This window comes from Solea senegalensis, unplaced genomic scaffold (assembly GCF_019176455.1).
Source record: "Solea senegalensis isolate Sse05_10M unplaced genomic scaffold, IFAPA_SoseM_1 scf7180000015042, whole genome shotgun sequence".
Taxonomy (NCBI): domain Eukaryota; kingdom Metazoa; phylum Chordata; class Actinopteri; order Pleuronectiformes; family Soleidae; genus Solea; species Solea senegalensis.
The window spans coordinates 96,160-115,712 of record NW_025321205.1 but is presented as its reverse complement, the minus strand read 5'-3'; the positions used below and the strand labels follow the sequence as shown (position 1 = coordinate 115,712).

At 40.3% G+C, this 19,553-nt stretch overlaps 1 protein-coding gene across 1 annotated transcript in view; it reads left to right on the top strand.

Annotated features, from left to right (window-relative positions):
• The window catches only part of LOC122761896 (NT-3 growth factor receptor-like), a 127,218-nt gene that overhangs the window by 18,529 nt on the left and 89,136 nt on the right, over positions 1–19,553 (top strand). Inside the window, exon 3 of the mRNA XM_044017077.1 lies at positions 16,480–16,548. Coding sequence (XP_043873012.1) covers positions 16,480–16,548 — 69 coding nt within the window. The remainder of the gene's footprint in view (positions 1–16,479; positions 16,549–19,553) is intronic.

Genomic DNA, 19,553 nt, shown 5'->3' with positions numbered 1-19,553 from the left:
AGGTTAACATTTGTTAGATATTGTAGTATATAATGTTATTTTACGTCAAATTGAGCCATGAGTGTGTTTAATCTTCATTGAAACACTGATTACTTGCATGTGTTTTTTGGAAAACCAGTGATGTTGCCTACGGGGCAAGTCAAAGCATGTGTTCTTCACTCATTCATATTTGATCTGAGTGACTGAATGAATCGATTTGGTAGTGGATGCAAATGCCAGTCTGTTGGTAGAAAGAAATGCAGAAAATGCTTCAGAATTATTGGATCAGTTGCTGTAAAATGCCATTCTCTCATCCTATACTTCATGACAAATCTTGTCAGTATGTTGTTGAGTTATCAGGTTGTTCAACTTAGAGCCGCAAAAACTGAACATAGCTGACATTTTTCCAAGTGGTGAGGTGCAGCGTTTGGGGCCGCTCAGAGGCCGAGTTATCAGAGCATTGATCTACATGTCCTGCTGAGCTGTGTCTCCAGTACGTTCATGAGAATTACGATCTGGTAGCCCCGGCTGGGTTAAAGGTGGCTTCCTGCTGTCTGAGACTCTCAGGGTTGCCAGCCATGTCACTTCTGCCAGCTTAACAGTACCATCTGCCCCTTCTCCTCCCTCCGCTCAGCCAGCCTCATCAAAACAAGTCAAGATGGCAGCCCCAGGTGGCTGTCTATGACAGCTATGGCAATGGGGATGCTGGGAAATGCTGAGAGCTGCTGTGCGGTAGTGGCAATCATCCAGGCGCGCCCTGGCTGATTTATACTGCATAACCACCGCAACACCTTCTCAGCTGCAAGACAGCTGTAGATGTAGCAACCTGCTGCCCCCTTTGCTAGACAGACCCCTGGTCAGGGATTACAATTTACCTCTGGATCAGCTCAAAGGATTGGCAGGCTGCCTGCACATGGGGCCTTTGACAGTTTCATTTCGAAGCTGCTGTTTCTGTTTCCTGTTTTTTTTTTATTAAGATCTGGTAAAATGTATGTCTCTGACGTAAAGAGCTGAAGCTTTAACGTGATAAGTAGAGATCAGGAAGCATGCAGAAAAAAACCTTAAATAATTCATTTCAACTTACAGGCAAATGGGATCATCGCTGCCAGAAAATGCAGCTAGAATGTTTCTCCACACCATGATCAAAAACTCTTTCACTAACTGGTCACTGGCAAGTACTCCTACTTCAGAAATGCAATATCCCGAGTTTTGATCATTGTAAGTTTTTAAGAGTTCATCATGTTAAAATTGAATTTGAGTGGAAAAGTAACCAGAGCCTCGACTCGAGGCGATGTACAACCATGTGTAAAACCGGTGTTATCAGTCAAAGTTAGATCTGGAGTAACGTCCCAGCTGCAATAAGACAATGTGCTACCTTTAATACATTCAAAACCCATCTCAAGTGATGGCTAAAGATCTGTGATCATTCATTTTATGCCTATACGTAAATTAATGCATTACACATGTAAATTCTGCTATTTGAAGCACGCTAAATATTTACCATGGGCTAAATCTAAAAAGTTACACAATCATTCAACAGGAGCGCCGACAAATCACACCACAATTCTGGCCTCCCTTCAGCCACAAAAGCCCTTTCCCTTCCTGCTGTTAGCAATGATATGGTGAAGCAGAATGAAAGTGGCATGAAACCGCAACCACAAGCACAACTACATAAAATTACTGTAAACCGGAGAGACAGCCAAGTAAACAGTGCAGCTTGCTGCCATGTTGGTTGGTAAATATGATCTCAGACACTTCACCCTCTGTCTGGTGCTCCTGTCAGTGTCTGAGTCCCATCTTTAGGATTTTACAGGCCTTTGCACGTCAATGACAAAATAAAAAAAAAACACAATTGTGAATAATTGAGAGACAGCAAATGCATGTAGATCCACCATTATCCATTTAATACTGATCACTTAATTAAATAAATAATCGGAGTCTTACTTTGCATAACACTTTCTACTGTGTAGATTTAGTGAGAACCTGTCCGTCTCAGGTGTGAGTGAAACAACATTGGGGATTTGTCTTCCGTTTTCCTCTCACACCGCTCTCGTCTGTGCTCCTGTCATGCTTAGAGGGAATTTAAACCTCGCACGCCAGAGTCGATGTGATTAGCTCTACTTTCTTCCTTCTTTAAACCACCACTCATTATCTGGAACACTTGACCAGAGAGGTGACGCATGACAAGGTGAGAACGTTATTGTTGCAGGAGTGCACTGTGATGAAGGAAGGCGGCCCAACCTGCAGCTTACTGAGTGGCGCCAGCTGTAACCAAGCTGGGAGAAAATCTCTCTGGCTGAGCAGCAGAGCTGTTTTTCATGTTCTGAATGTCGCCATGCTCATTGTTGCCGGAGAGAATGGGAATGATTTGCATGTCACCTCCCTGGGTTATGTTTCTGAAACACGAGGTCCATCCACCTGAATTTGTCATTGTCATTCAGTTCACAGCCCCTGTGCTCTGCTGTCTCGACAGAGAGTCTGCAGATGTTGACATCTGGGTCGAGCTGACGAGTAGTTGCGTTTCGCTTGCACTGCGCTTGTATTTACCAACCATGGGAAAGTCATGTTTCGTTTTAGTAAATTGATTTGTTACTGTGAGAAGGCACTTGATTTTCCAACAAGCACAGTTACTGTTTTCAGGGTGCGCGACCAAAGGTCCATCTTACTTTCCATCCATCTATTTTCTACCGGGTCACGGGGGGTGCTGTGCCAATCTCAGCTGACAGGGCGACAGGCGGGGCACACCATGGACAGTTCGCCAGTCCATCACAGAGCCACATACAAAGACAAACAACATACTCACTCTCACACCTATGGTCAATTCAGTGTCCAATTTACCTAATCCCCATATTGCATGTTTTTGAACTGTGGGAAGAAACCGGAGAACCCCGAGAAAAGCTGCGCACACACGTGGAGAACATGCAAACTCCATGAAGAAAGGCCCTTGTTCTAACCGGGTCATGAAGCCGGGTCTCCTTGCTACAGAGCCAAGAGTCCATCTTACTTTTATTCATTTTAATGATTTTTTTTTTAATGTATTTGTTTTATTTCAAAACAATTCAGAAACAGTGTCCTCAAATGAGCCACTAAAATGAGTCTAGCGTCGCAGCATGTGGTCATTTGATCTCCATTGATGACTTTTATTAGTATAATTTAGTACAATCATTTTGGATTTTTAACCTTTTGAATGTTGTTTTGCAACTGAGTGATGAACTGGTTTAAATGGAATACATTAAAGAATGTTGGCAAAATGGACATGCAACAACAAAATAGGCTGAAAACCAGCGATCTCTCTCTCTCTCTCTCTCTCTCTCACTCACTCTCTCTCTCTCTCTCTCTCGCTCTGTCTCTGATCGCAGCTTCAAAGACAAAATGTTATGTCTTAATTTGCCCACATATGCTGCAGTCACCACTCTGCACTGCCACCGGTATTTCATTTGCAGGCACCAAAGAGTGTGACCACACTTTGCTTTTGCTGTCCCAGCTTCCTAATCACATATTCCCCTCATGTCTCTGGTGCTCTTGGATTAGCCTTACTTGCCAAGACGCACAGTGTCACTACTTGTGTCATTTCAAACCACAAATATATACTGTATGGGTGAATGGATGTCATACCCAGAAATCCCCTGTGGCATCAGTCAGGCAATGGCTCGATTAGAATGTGAAGATATTCTCACCACTTAAATTTGCTCTTATTATGCTTTTATGAGCAATTCTCTGAGTCATTATGGGTGTTTTTGGGTGTGAAGTAATTATTCCAAATGACTGCTTCTGGAATATTACTCATTTTCATGCAGTTCCTTGCTGAATTTTAGAAAATCCCCCCTGTTGGCATAGTATGATTATGTCTTTTCTTCTTTTGTATTTGGTTATGTTTTTGTTTTCCTCGAAATCTACGTCATTCTGACTGTCCTTCCATTATTGCTCACTTCTAACCCAGTAACCCAGTAACATCTCTGGATGGTTCATTTGTAAATAAAACCTTTTATTCTCATATTTATCTCAACTATGGACAGACACTCCACTGATTTGCACCACTAATGTTGATCTCAACTTCAGTAACTAAATGTTGTTGAGGAAACAGACATTAAAACAGATAGATTTCTGTGTTTGGAACAAGGGCCTTTCTGCATGGAGTGTCCATGTTCTCCCCATGTGTACGTGGGTTTTCTCTGGGTTCTCCAGGTTCCTCCCACAATCCAAAAACATGCAATATAGGGGTTTAGGTAAATTGGTTACTCTAAAGACTGTAGGTGTCTTTGTCTCTTTATGTGTCCCTGCGATGGACTGGCGAGCTGTCCAGGGTGTACCCCCGCCTATTGCCCTATGTTAGCTGAGATTGGCACAGCACCCCCCTCGACCCTCCTGTGGAGCCTAAAGTGGTAGAAAATGGATGGATGAATGATTTCTGTATTTCTGTCATAGAGTTGTTATATCTGAGCATGTGCTGCACCACATGAATTCCACAAGTGTGAAAAAGTTGACAGTTTCTGGGATCAGAAAAAAACATTTAGCACGACTTAATTTAATTAAGTGATCGAAAATAATTGAATTGCAAGCCAGGTTTGAAGTGGTCTGCCCCTTCTTGCCCTGAATGGGCAGCTTTTCCAGGGACAAAGAAGGTCGTCTTTCTTCTGAGCAAGCGTCTGTATGCCCACATCTCGAATGCATCGGCCTTCTCCTTCTCTTATTTGGTTATTGCCCAATGACTCGCATCCATATGTCGCAATAGCAAAAGCCGCTGCCCTGATGATCCTGAGCTTTTGGTTGTTGCTAATGGCTTTGCTCTTCCAGATGGTGGTCATGCCTTGGATGCTGCTCTTGGTCATGTTTGCAGCTGCTTTTGATGTTAATCACTGAGCCCAGATATATAAATTCTTGCATTTCCTCAAGTGTGTCACGTTCTAAATTGAAACCATCTCGACGAGGGTCGTCTACCATGATTTTTGTTTTTTTTGGTGTTGAGCGGTAGGCCTTTCTTTTTGCTGACTTCACACGACTACCCAATGTCTTAACATAAGCTAATTGATTATGTATCAGTATACTCAGTGGCAGGTTTCAGAGATCAGTAAACCAGTGCTTGTCACTGCAGTAATAGTGTAAATTCACTATGCAGTTTTACCTCAGTTCTGTCTGTAGCCTAATGTAAATGAATAAAGCTGTTTTAAAGAAACCATACGTCATGTTTTTATGGTAAACCAATTCTTGATCAGTTCCATTTTGCAGTCATGTCTGACTTTTAACCCGAGTGCGGTGCTTATCTCCATGTTATGCATATACTGCAGCTGCTGAGGTGAAGGTGGCACACCATCACTTTTATGATAACAACACATCATAGGACATTATGTGAAGATACTTAGATGGTAAATCTTCATTCCCTGCCCTTGGCAGCATTTCCATAAATTTGCATTGTTGTTGAGTTAATAAGTGGAGCACGGAAAAGTGAAAATGTCCTTGGGGCCAATGTTTTTGAGCCGTCAAGGAGAAACACGCTCTTCAGACTGCGTTCTCCTTTTCTTACTTTCTTTTAATGAAAGAGGGAGCAGTGGAGGGTATCTTCATTCCATGCATTAGTTTGTCAGAAATAGTTGAAGGTGTTGAAGTGGACTCACTTGTCAACCTTGGTCACTGTTTTTTTGTTCTAGGTTTTTAGTGAATGTCGTTAACTCGGTGTTGGGATCATATAAGAGCAAGCAAGTGTACACTATACCTTAGGAACTTTGCATTTAAATTATTTTACAGCTGTTCCTCTTATGCAGAAATCAATACTTTACAACCTAACCGTGAACTTCATTAATGTCTGCCGTTGCCTTCCTGGCTTTCAGTCACCGATACATATACGCAGAATCTTGTGACGCACGCTGAGAGGCTAAGCCGCAGCCACAGAACGCAGCTCTCCTTTGAAATGAATGAAAGCTCCTCCATTACTACAAAGAGGCAACCGAATACCGGCCTTGTGGTTGATCCCTTCATTTGTCTTCCTATAGTGCGCTAAAATAACCAGAGATAAAGTCGTCGTTAGTGTATTGATGATGTAAACAAATCATAGAATGAACAGCCCCTCACAAGCTTTGATGTCTCATTTACAAAAGACGGTGCATTTTTCAACATGACACACTCTGCGAGTGTGGATAATTTGTAACCCACTGCTGAATGCCAGTGTCTGGCTGTAATTTGTGGATATGTGGAATGTGCTTGCTGCTGCAGAAGAAAAAAAAACACGACTTCTGTTGGTTTGGTACACAGCGGTGGTGATGGGAAGTAACAGAATACATTTGCTTACTTTACACTTTCTTCCATTTTCTTCCATTCGTACTTCAACTGCACTGTAGTTACAACTGCAAGTCGAGTTTTTACATAAAAATCACACGATCAGTGATTCAGTTCAGTGATCGGATCAACTGCAGTTTAATTGCTACTTGTAATTCAGGGTGCGTATGAGTCATCTCTAGTGGTTTTTTTTTTTTACTACACTCCACAGACACTGAGTGTCTGCAGAGTGTCAGACTTCTTGTGGAAGTTTGTTATAGGACTTCAACAAGTTTGCCGTAAAAAAAACTGGGACGTCTACAAAGGTTCACCCTACAGAATTCCTCTGCCTCATCTGTAGGAGCTTTGATTGCACACACCTAAAGGATTGTGCTCATGTGCATGAAGTTTTGCAGACCTTTGACTCACACATTGACTCTTTTTACCCACCAATAACAGACACTAGGAACCAGGCCTCAGCCTGTGGCTCAGTAGAACTGTTTTAATTGACTTAAACACTATTTAATTGAGTCCTTGGGCCAGTGTGAGAACAAATGGCCACTCTCATGCTCCCGTCTAGCTGCCAGCTCCAGGCTGTAGTTGATATGAATGTGAGTTGGCCTGATATGAGTGATTGCTCGATTGCTTCCGTGAAACCCGGGGATTATGACTAAAATGGTGTAGGAGACAGTCATCTTCAATTCCTTCCCCTTGACTACTTCTATGTCTTTCTTTTGTGGACAGAAATCGTCAGAATCATTGTAAAACCGAACCCAGGAACTAAAAGTAAATTTCGTTATTATTTCCTCTGTCCAAACACATGGGAGAGCATTTTTCTATTACAGATGGTGACGTTCTGCAGCGTGGCAAAGAAATATGTGATGTATTTCTTATAATCATGCTCTGTCGCCTTGCTTGCTTATAGAAAAAAAAACACACGATGAGAAACAAGGCTTGAAGAGCGGCTGAAGAAAAATACTCATGGGTGTCCTTATTGGTGTTTTAATCAACTCTAACATTTTATTGATTTCAGCAAGAGGTATTTCATAAAGCAGCAGGCCAGAGCAGGTTGGCAGCGTTTACCTTCAGCAAAACATGCAGCAACCATTTCTTCATGGGAACGATATGAGACATGGTCCAACCTCGTAAAAAAAAGTACACCACTGCTCCTCTCCCCAGAGTTTGTCTCCTGCTACAAAGTCGTTCTGGCAATATATTTTGTCTGAGGCTGAGTGCATATTTCATCCTCGTAATTAACAAATGTAATCAAAATTATGGCTAAAAGGTTCAAGTCTGCCTGTGGCAAGCCTGTCAGCTCAGTCGTGGTTCTGTCCCTGCTTGTCTCTTTAGATTGATGACAATTTCCATTGCATTACTCGGCTTATATTAACATCTCCATCTCTAACTTGTAAACAAAAAAAAAAATCCGAATCATGCCTCAAAGGCTTCCTTCCTTCTCTTGTAGCTTGAACCGGAGAGTCGCAGCTCTCCTTTGCAATAATCAGCCAAGATGGATGACTGTGCACAATATTGTCTTGCATTAATTACACTGATAAACTGAAACCTCTAATGATATCGCAGTGATGTATTCGAGTTACTAATGTCTTTACCATAATAGCGCTAACCTGACATAATGGTTGGCGACCTGGCGTGTAAGGTGTCGTGCCTCTCCGAGCTGACTCGCACCTCTTTTCACACCATTTCCTCTTTCGTTCATCTCACCACCATCACTGGCCACCGCAGAAATAGAACAAGATGCTTTCCGAAGATTAAAATCTGCCAAACAATGAGGCTACAAAGAGATTAATTTGCTGGTGTTATTACAGCAGGATTTATATATAAAAAAAACATAGTGAAAAGTAAGGATTAAGCCCTTATTAAAAGTAATCAATACTCATCTTTAGCTGTTTTTGTAGTATGAGTTGCAAATATAATGGGATGTTGTGAATGTAATGAGCCGGGCTCAAGATCAATTATCTGTTCTCATTTACTAAATGATTCAGGTAGCAAATTTAAAGTTTTAAATGCATTTTTAATGATCAGACACCAAATGAAAAACAAACGTAGCTTTTAAGTGTACCATTACTTAGCTTTTAGGCCTGTTAGTTGGTCTTTTCTTAACGAAATCCTTTGAGAACGAATGTATTGATTGATTGACATTTAATTATGTACAGATAACTGGTATTTAATCTGCTCCCACCACATGCCCGACTTTTGTATTTCAGTGAAACGCAACACTTAAGACGTTTAACACACTAGAATTAGCCTCTGTCTCTGTCCAAAAGTAGTTCTGCCTTTAGGCACGTTTGAATAATTACAATATTTGATCTACTCTGTGTAATTCATACAAACCCAGAGTTAATAATTGGCATTTAGCGCTTAACACATTTATTATCTGTTATCTTTTATCTGTTCAGTAAAAGAAAGTAAACTTTAAAATTCATGGTCAACAATAATAATTACTGTATATTTTAACATTAAAAATACAATTTTGGTTAAAGAGCGCCTACATACTGGTGTATTAACCTTTACAGAAACATAAAAGAAATATTTTGATGATTTCCAATGCTGTTAATTTAGGGCAGCTGTGGTTTAAAAATCAACATAATGTTGTATTATATTTTTGCAATCTTCTCGCCTGAGCAGTATCTCCTCCTGTTGCCATTTTCCCTTTACATCTCATGCACCACATCTCCGTTGCTATGATACACAGGACTCACAGTGAATGGGACATGCTCATTTTCTGTTGGATAGTAATGAACGACAGCAGCGGGAGGAGGATTATAGTCTACCTACGTACAATTCACGCAATCTTAAAAGGACTAATCTGTCATTTTTCTTAACGGGGGGGGGGCTGACAAAGGGCTAAAAGCAGGGTACACCCTGGACAGGTGTTAGGCACTGACTTAATAATCAAAAATAAGGAACAAAGTGCTTTAATGCTTATATTACGGAACGCTGGCAGCCAATAATCTGGAGGCACTATACTTTGCAACCTTCAGCAGCAACCTTGCAGAGCTGTGAGCACACTCACTTGTGCAAAGATGAGAGGAAAAGGAAGAGAGCCTGGAAAATGACACAAGGGTGAATATTTTCTTTGCTATTTTAGTTTGGTCAAAAATGTATTCCAAGAATGCTCCGCTCTTGCATACTGTTTAGATTCCTGCACCACATTAGTGTGCACTGCATCGCTAACATCTCCTTAAGAAGCTGCTGTAAAAACATGGTACAAACAGCTATAGGACGACTTAACCGTACACAAACTACGTCCACGCGTTTAGCAAACAGCTGGTCTCATTTTAATGATCCACTTTGCTCTACTATACTTTGATAGCGGCTCCAGTTTGTTTTTCTCCAACCTGGTTTGATACGCAAGAAGAATAAACAGGTTTGAAAGCAGATGAGACAAATTCTACTGCAGGATTACCGTGACACATGCACACTTTTACCACAGGATTTTTTTTTTCTGAGATTAAAGAATGGACTATTTTTATCCCTCCTCCCCAGAGCTAACCTTACCTATGCCTGATGCAGGTTTGTGGTGAATAATGTTCTCGATTGTAATGAAGTGGTGGCTGTTTGAAGTTCCTCCTCGGTTGTTTTGATTAAATTAATTGCACACAATCTCCTACACAATTCAAGAAACTCACCCCCTTTGCTTTGTGGTTCCAGTGATTGAACTGCTTAAGGAGGGAGGTTTTTAGATTCATTCATTCAGTCATTCATTCATTCAAACGCCCAAATACCACACAAACGAAGCACATCCACCTGTGCGTCTCATGGTGAATCGGATTCTTTTTTCAAAGCCTAAATGAGTCACAGTTTGCCTTAATGCTGCATTGTTGCTTCACTTTTGAATCAGAGGATGCACATCAGTATTCAAAGGGTCTACTTTTGATTCTGCTATTTATCAGTTTTATGCATGAAAGCTACAAAGACACTTATTAAGTCTGTGATAATCTCTATTGCTTCAATTGTATGCAACCACAGTACCTGCACTAGATAGAGATATATAAAAAATATATCACTTTGTGCAAATGATCCTGTTTAAATGATCTCTCAAATGTTGTTATTTACCTGATTGATATCCAGACATGTGGGAGATTGCTGTAAACAAATTAGTCTCTAATTATAGTTACTAATGACTGATTTGTGTCAAATGGGTGGATTTTACAGGGACATGTCCTCAGGGTTGTTTAAAAATGTAAAAGGAAGTTGTTTAATGACAGCTGATCATCTCTTCAGATGGACCTGAGTTGAAGAAATGGCACACATTAATTATTAATCACAGTTCGTATGATGTTGTTGATGCTGTTTTTTTGAAGACGTGACAATCAGAGAAACAAATAGTCACTCTACCAATGGAGACCATGAAACATTCATTAGACGTCATTTATTTATTTCTTTTATTTGGATGGTTCTGGTGAGTTAATCTTGCATTCTTTTTGTGCCACTCTGTTCACGGTCATTTCTAGTCATATAGTCATGTGCTTGGTTGAAGTGGGAACGTATTTCTGAAAAACATGTCTTTGAAAATCACTGATGTCTTACTGGTGCACAGGAGCAACATCATTTGTAGTGGTTGCTAGGTGTGAGATTACATGAAAATGATTATTCCGACCAAAGTCACTGCCAAGGGCCTTTCTGTGTGAAATGTGTATGTTCTCCCAGTGTGTGTGTGTGTGTGTGTGTGTGTTCTCTCTGTCCAAACACATGCAGACTTTTTATTGGACTGTGTAGTGAGCGTGAGAGTGCATGGTGGTTTAGTATGTTGGCCGTGAGATGAACTGGTGACCTATCCAGGATGAATGTACCGCACCTTTTTCCCTATGTCAGCAAGTGGTGGATTAATGAATGAAGACAATAGTTATAAATATGAGTTTAACGTGAAATGGCTCTAGTGATATCACATTACCTTGTATTTTTGTAAAATAAAACACATTTTCTTTCGATTCACAGATATGTGTCAGTGAGGAAGAGGAAGAAATCTTCAATTAAATAATAATGAATTTTACATGATCAACAAAATCAATAGGTCTGGATGATGGTGAACGAGACATCATTTTCAAATGACTCTCCACGTTGTCTTTATATAAGTTGCAAATGTTAGTGTATGTGAGCAGCTGGAAGAAAAAATACAACATTGAAAAAAGGAAAATACACAACATACACACTGTGTGTGTGCTTAAGGCGGCTATAATTCAGGACTGCTTTATTTTTTAGTCTTAGAAAAATAGAAAATAGAGCTCAAGCAGGTCCATAAATGAGACTGTCAGAAAATCATAGAGCAAACACCGTGTCTTTAATATTAACAACTGACATGTTGCACAAAATGACAAAAAGCCAATACTTGTTTTCCTGATAAATTATACCCAAATGGAAATGAAGCTCCATTGAGATCACATTCAAAGGTCACTTAGCTCGCGCAATATCACCCGAGAAGAAGTTGAACTAAAGGCCGACGGTTAACTTACAAAGGGAAGGAGGGAATAAAATATTGACAGTGCCCCTCTGTAATTAAAATTCATGGCCTTTTATCTGTGGGGAAATGACAGGGTATTGCATGTAATGGTCATGGACATTTCACAGGACAATACGGAAAGAAAAGGCCAAACATGTCCGCAGCAGGTTCGGGGATAAAAGCATATTTTATCTGATGCTTACTGTGAATTATAGAGCATATAAATAGATGTTTTAGAACGTAAGAATCCTAATTATTTTTGCTTCTAGTATAAAATAGACTTTTGTGTGTTGCAATAGCCTCTTCTGACCATCATGATATTCACTCCGCCTGGATTTATATTGATTTTATGGCTGTAGAACTGTCAAATGTTCAATGAGTGAGCACTTCTGCCCCTTTTTCCAAGATAACGTTCACTTTCGATATCTGGCAGTTATTCAACCTTTTAGGAATTACAGTACTGACGTCCCAAACACTGTGACACGCTGGTGAATCCTGTCTGTGATTTGGACGGTCGTCGCACGGAAGTCCTGAGGTTCTGCCGTAATGACCCAAGTATATGGGCGCAAAGCTCTATTTCTCTGCTTTCTGGTATCCATCTATCCATCCTTCCATCCATCTTCTACCGCTTTATCCTCCAGACCAAGCTCAGCTGACATAGGGCAAACACCCAGGACACATCGCCAGTCCATAGTTTTGGAATTTTCTAGATATCACAAGCGGTCTAGGAGTTATGGTGATGAGACCACAGGGTTGGTAACAGAAGCCAAAGGGACTCCAAAGCGGGTGGAGAGAATTTAAACAACAAGAAAACTATTGAAAACCACCGCACCATAAATCCTGTCCAGCAAGAGGCCTAAGATGTTTAAAATGTGGAATTGTTCCACCTGTGAAGAAAGCAGCGCTGGTCTGAGTGAATATGTATATCAACATAGATTCAGCGCTCTATTACCGTGTGCATTCAGGCAGGGTGCATGCAGTTTCAGTTGTAGAGGGAATGGATCGGTGGAGCATGAGATGCATAGTTATACTGGGTGGCATAAAGCATGAAATAAGTTCTGAGCTAACGGATGTGTGCAGAAACCTGGAGTGGTACAGTATTCACACACACACACACACACACATATAAGACCGTCATTTTTCAGCTAAAGGCCAATCCTGGGGTTTAGGTTCATCCATAGACAAAAGTGTGTTGCTGATAAGTGGCCGTGGCATTGATATGAACAGAAGTTAAAGAGACGACAGCATCATAAACTTTAAACATTAAAATGAATGCTAATGTCCATGCTATTTGTAACCAAGGCTGTGTGAGTGAATGAATAAAACCTTGAATGAGACTTTCTGCTGAATCATTGTTGTGTTGCATCAGCAAGTAAAAGAGAGAAGGAGGATCGATGGCTTGATTAAAGAGGAAGAGGTGTTTTTTTTTTTTATTATATTAAACCTATTCACTAGTGATCTCTCGTTTGCACACAGTTAGTGTTGTGTGTGAAACTTTCATCCAATAAAACAATATTTCATAACCTGCAAATGGTACAATAAAAACCTCCCGGGTGTAAAATGTCAGTGTTTGAGGACACGAAAAGAAAAGCTGCTTTCTGTTCAGAGTGACACCTCTGATAGACAGCATATTCTGAAAGCTGCCATTAGCATTACTCACAACCCACCGAGACCGGTCTGAAAATAATGGAATAAACAGGAAACAAAGTAATGTGAGTTATTAGCAGCGTCCCTGACGGATGACGGCGAGACTTTTACTGTGTTCACGCTGCTGATTGGTGGCTCCATCTCTCTGCTCTGCGTGGTCCTGATGTCAGTGTGCAGAGCTTCCCCTCACGCTCAGACGGTAGTTACCAGTGTTGCTGTACTAATTAGGCAACCCTCTTGAGGAGCCGAGTCCTCCCAATGGCATCTGTGCCAAACAGAATTATTAAAGGAGGGATGAGGAAGTGCACCTCCTCTGCGGAGGAGCAAATACCCAGGATCTATTTAGCATTCTCTCCGTTGCCCTCTGGCCAAGATTGGCATCAATATTAACATCAAGAAAACATCCATCACTGTAATGCATATTTCTTTTACTCCGACCTGATAAAAGTTTCATGTGAATCACATAATTGTTATACTTTATTCAAATGACTGTCACCTTATTTTGGTGACTGTCACTGACTCAGTTTTATTCAAAGTAATGGTCTTTTTGTTTATATACAGTATGGGTATGTGTGTGTGTGTGTGCTGGTTGGTGGTCTACAGTGTTTCCTTTCAGCTGCCCACTTCATAAATAGATACATTTTCTACACTGCTATTTTTTTTTAATTCAATAATAGTCATTGGCCCTCATCGTCATAGCACTTGACCCTCCTCACCTCCTGTCTTTTGGCATTCCATCAGCTTTGATGGCTTATTTTTTGATTTGTTTATATATTTATTAATTCATTTAACTTCCCCCCCCCTCCTCAATCCAATTTTAGCTGACATTTCTTGTGGAGATGCAAAGGATGACCTTTAAAATACAGAACATTTCCTGCCTGAGATGTGGAGACGCTCTCACTCCCCGCTCACGCCTCTCCTCTCCTCTTATTTACATTGGCCATTTAAATAAGTGAGTTATGCGAGGTGTTGTTTTTATCTGCTTTTATGTGTGCATTTTGGTCACAAAGTACCCACCAGTGTTTGATTTCGAATGGGTTTGCTATGTTACTGGCCTTTTTTTGTTTGTTAGATAGGTATAGATTGTAGGGAGCTGAAGTAAACAGCCTATGGTCTGATGTCTGTTTGAATGTCTGTTCCTGAGTCCTGTGTTTGGAATGAACCTTTGGTTTGAAGTGCGTCTATTTCAAGGTCTGTCATTCATCACGTGTCCATTTATAGAACTGGTTTGACTTAATCTGCGTTGCACTACATCACCGACTTTGCGCACCTAAAACGAGCTGTTAGCTCACCCACACCTTCCTCTCTGTTACGTATCCTGCAGTGTATGAAACGGGCCCAGAGGGACCACAGCTTTTCTCTCAGAGTTTAAATTTCATGCAGTGTCTTTCCATATTCACACACACACACACACAGTATTCAAAGCATCACGTTCACACTTACACACCAGTTAACTGCCAACAGCACTTAACTGGTGTGTAAGAGTGACTTTATGCAAACATGCTTCTCTCTCTCTCTCTCTCTCTCTGTTTTTCTGTATGTGTGTGTGTGTGTGAGAGAGAGCTATCACAGGAAATGAGAGAGTCCTTCAGCATCCTTAGCTCCCTGTTGCTATAGCAACACTCCTGGTTACAAGGGTATCAGATAGTCCTTGGTCTACCGTACAAATTAACCTGGGAAGAATGTGTGTGTGTGTACATATATGTCTTACCTCTGTAGGACATTTTCTTGACTGACCTTATCAGGACCAGTAGTCCTCATGGAGACCAAAACCTGGTCCTAATGAGGCAGAACTTAATTTCTGAAGATTTGAATTACGGTTATGTATAGGTTTAGGCATCAACTGGTGTTATGGTTAAGGTTGGGTATAACGCTTCGGTTGGGCTGTCCAAATGAATGGAGAGAGAGTGTGTGTGCGTGCGTGCGTGCGTGTGTGTACTCACTCAGTTATATAACCAGACATTTAGTACAATTAACTAATTAACTAGTTTTGTTTTATTTCAAACTTTACATTTAACACACCCTCACATGTTAATATCTTCATTTTTATGCACACTCAATTGGTTTATTATATGCAGTATATTGTTATCTGTTTTACCTGTAATGTAAACAGGCCACATTTCTGTATTCTAACATGTGTACTCCCTGCTTTTTAATCACTGTGTTTTTGCAGCACTTCTATCCATCCAATGCAAAGTATGCTCTGTCCTCTGTCATGTCATCGTTTGAGTTGTGGTGTTTAAGTTAAAAGTGACAGTAATATGGAAAATGCACGAGTCATTTAGCATCCGTTCACGTCAAGGGGAATCTCCGATCAGATTAAATGTCACGCTTTCATTCATCTTTCTTGATGTAATGTTGTACATCAGTGGTCTGTGGGAGCGATAATAGGATTTGAGTGTTTACTTGTTGAAAAACTGCTGTGTTGATGCTCAGAGATGCTTTTCTTAATAACTGTATATGGACATATGCCTTATGTTGTTCCTGTTTAAACTGGTTAAAATGTATGTCTCTGGCTATTTACTATTGGATTTAGTGGCTTCCTGAGCTAGAGGGGTTCCTTAAGTCAATAGAATTATTTGACTAGAAAGAGGTCATCTTTCATTGAGTTGGCTGTGCCCCACACAGCCAGACCTGTTTCCCTTTCCTCGTCAATAGTACTTCCCTTTACTTTTTTAATGATTATCACCAGCCTTTTAATATCGATTTTACTGTTTCCTTGTTTTGTTATGCAGTCTTGTATAAAGTACCTAAAAGGGATGCTTGAGTAAAAGTAGAAGTATCTTACTAGGTATATATATAATATTTCTTAAGTAAAAGTCTTAAATTATATGACATTAACCCTATCAAAAGTAATTTTCTAATATATAAATACAGACCATTACCAGTAAAAGTACAAGTTGCTAGAAATGTAAATAACAGTAAAGTACAGATGTATGAATTTTGTACTGAAGTAGTCGTACAAGTAGTATCATGAAAAAAAACAAATGTGTCATCTTGTTTCTGACATCCTTGACAGGTACAAGCTACGTAAACTTGATAAAATGCTACAAAAGCAGAACAGATATGATGTCAAGCAGGATTGAATAATATAACTGCAATGAACTTTTTCTGTTTGTTTTTTCTTTTTTGTGCTTCTGCAGAAACTTGTCAAAGAATCCTCTCTCCACTCTGTCATGGCAACTCTTCCAGCACCTCCAACTCTCCGAGCTGTAAGTCCTCTTCCCTCCTCTGATCTTTTTATTTTTTTGTATTTTATTGGAGCAATTTATCATCGCTCGCCGCACACTTCCCGCCTCCGTATGAATTCTCATCACAGTGTGCCATTGTAATTACCGCCTTTGTTTTACAGAATCTCTACGTTGTGTGAGCAAATGTAAAAGACAGAACCTATAGACAGTATAGTGGCATTATGATCTTATAAGTCATTTGTTAACTTAATTAACACACACAAAGGAAGCCTAATGGCCTGGGAGGAGGAGGCAATCCAACCCAGTTTCCTTGTTTGTTATGAATATTTTAGCGATCATTGTGTATATGAAATGAGTTTGCTCTTTCACCACCAGGGAGAACATTGCGATTTCGACCTGCTTGTAATTTACACATCATTACCCCTGTCAGCACTGTCCATCATTTGAACCTTTGCTGTGTGCACTGAACACTGGTGCGGCTTCCTGTGCCTCCTGGCATATGGAGCGAGGGAATATGGAGGGAAGTGATACCAGATTATCTCAAACATGTACTATTTTTAGAGGTAGAAGCAGGGCAGGTCCCCTGAGAACACAGCACAATGCTGATTTGGAGGAGTCCTGCTGCGACATGCGGTATTCACAGAGTACTGGGAAAGCCCTGCTTATAGTGACACAACAGTTTTTACATTTTGTGCATTTCATTTTCCACGTCTTCCCTGAATAAAACGTGTCCCCCCCACACTTGCAGGACTCACTGATATTACAGAGACTTCTTTCTTAACTGTTCTTGCGTAGGAGGCAGTTCACACCACAGACCCCACAGCAGTGAGAGACAACAAGTGTCATCGCACCATGGGCCCTCGTTGGGTTGTCTATTTCATCCTCCACTGGATTTTAGAAGCTCGGCACTGTTGTTGTTTTACCAGCTGTTCAGTTTAGCTCATGTGTCAGTTAACTTGACATTTAGCGTCTCTTGCTGCTGCTGACTTCTTAAACCAAACAGTTTCATGTACATCTCGTCCAATCCACGTTATTTATAGAGCACATTTAAAAAAAACAAAAAAACACAGTTGCCCAAAGTGCAGTACAATAACATTAAAATGACATAAAACACAGGTAAAAAAGTAAGTAAAAATACATTTAAAAAGATAAAATAAGTGAAAACACAACATCTCGCATCCACACATTCAGATTTCCACATTGCACTCTCTTTGGACATATTCATAATCATTTTCATCAACTCTATATTGTAAATAATAGATTTCTAGGTGAACTGCCAAAGTCGGATTACTTATTTTACATCAGACATGTGGGCTTGAAGTAGGTATAGGACTCTATTTGTATCCAATCCAATTTATGTATATATAAGCACATTAAAAAACAGCAGTTGACCAGAGTGCTGTATAATAGTATTATTATTATAAGGTATTTAACCAGCTTTACTCAGCACAGTTGGATATAATGACCTCATTACATACGTATATATGCGATTTGAAATGTGAGCCTGCCAAGTGTCTTTGTAAAAGAAAATGCTTTGACTGACAATAAGTATAATTCAAGTGAAACAGTGGAATAGCTGAAGTCCACCTGAGATCAAAATATAAATGATCTCATAATTTAATAAACTTAAATAACTTGATTTCACACTTGTTTTTAATGCAGAGACAGTGAAGTGGTGATTGTATTTCACTTAATTAGGCAGACAATACAGAAATGAACAAATCCAGCTACACAGAAAATGACGTCAGACGTTATCACATTTAAAGCAAACCAAAATAACCAGCACATATATCTCTGCCAGCAACTCAAGCTTACGTCTTCCATGGCACGATTTGCTCTGATGTACAATCCCATTTCTTCTTCAGCGACTGTTCTGGATGCAAACAAATGGTGTCTTTATCGCTTAACATGACAAGCGGGGCAGGGTGATGCCTGCGCTTCCTGCTGAATGCTGATGAGGAGTGAGGTTTTGTGTCTATTACATTTGGTGTGTTTAGTTAAGAGGTGTCAGTTGGAGTGGCATGGCGGCACAGACGTGGGCTAAGGCGTTATGCAAGAAGGAAGCCATGTGGAATCAGGCCTCGCTAATAGGAAATGAGTCACTCTATCACAGGCAGGAGTCTCAGACACGGCCCTGACATCATTACTGTCTTTGCTGTGTGTACGAGCTCACACAAGCCATTTAATCATGCCAAATGAAGCGTGCTCACTGGTGTCTATTGCCTTTATTTATTAGAACAATACACAATGCGGCATCAACGATAAGCCCACCTCTGGTGAACCACACTGATATTGTGAAAGTAGATGAAGATCAAATCAGTTGAAAATAATTTCCTTTTCATTTGTCAAAAACAGAGCATGGCCCTTTGCCATGACGCGCTTGCAACCCTGTTATCTCAGTCACCTTTAGCATTGTTATTGTAATTTTTTTAACTCTAACAATGGGAGAGTATAATTTGGCAGCATAATGGTGACGGTAACCTGCATTTAATAGAAAATGTACAAATGTTATACTGTAGATCCTTATTTCCCGTTCCAAGAGCATCATGTACTGTATGTCCGCTCTGTCACACCCTGACATGAGAATGGGTTGATCCTTGACAGCATTCATAACAGGCAATCTCAGCTAATCTCTCAGGTTTAAAATAAATGAAATAAGAACAAGAGGGGGATGGGGGGGTCTAAGGTAATGCAGTAGAGTGATAAAATACCATTGCTTCACAGAAATCCTCATTAAACATCACGCAGTGCAATCACAGCATTGTAATGGACCAAGTTTGGAATTAAATGCTACATTTGCTTGTAAGTACCCCTGCACACATAATTAATTAGGTGTAAAACAAGTTAAAGTAGATGAATAAATGATTCAGCTAACAGGAAGTCAGACTCCTGTTAATCTCGAACAAGCACTGAATGTGGAGTTCAGCGCTCGAGTCATTGTGCGGTGTCTGACGTCATTTTCTCTGGTTTACAGGAGCTCATTCACCTGAATCCACGATTAAAATGTGACCTGGGAGCAAAAGTCA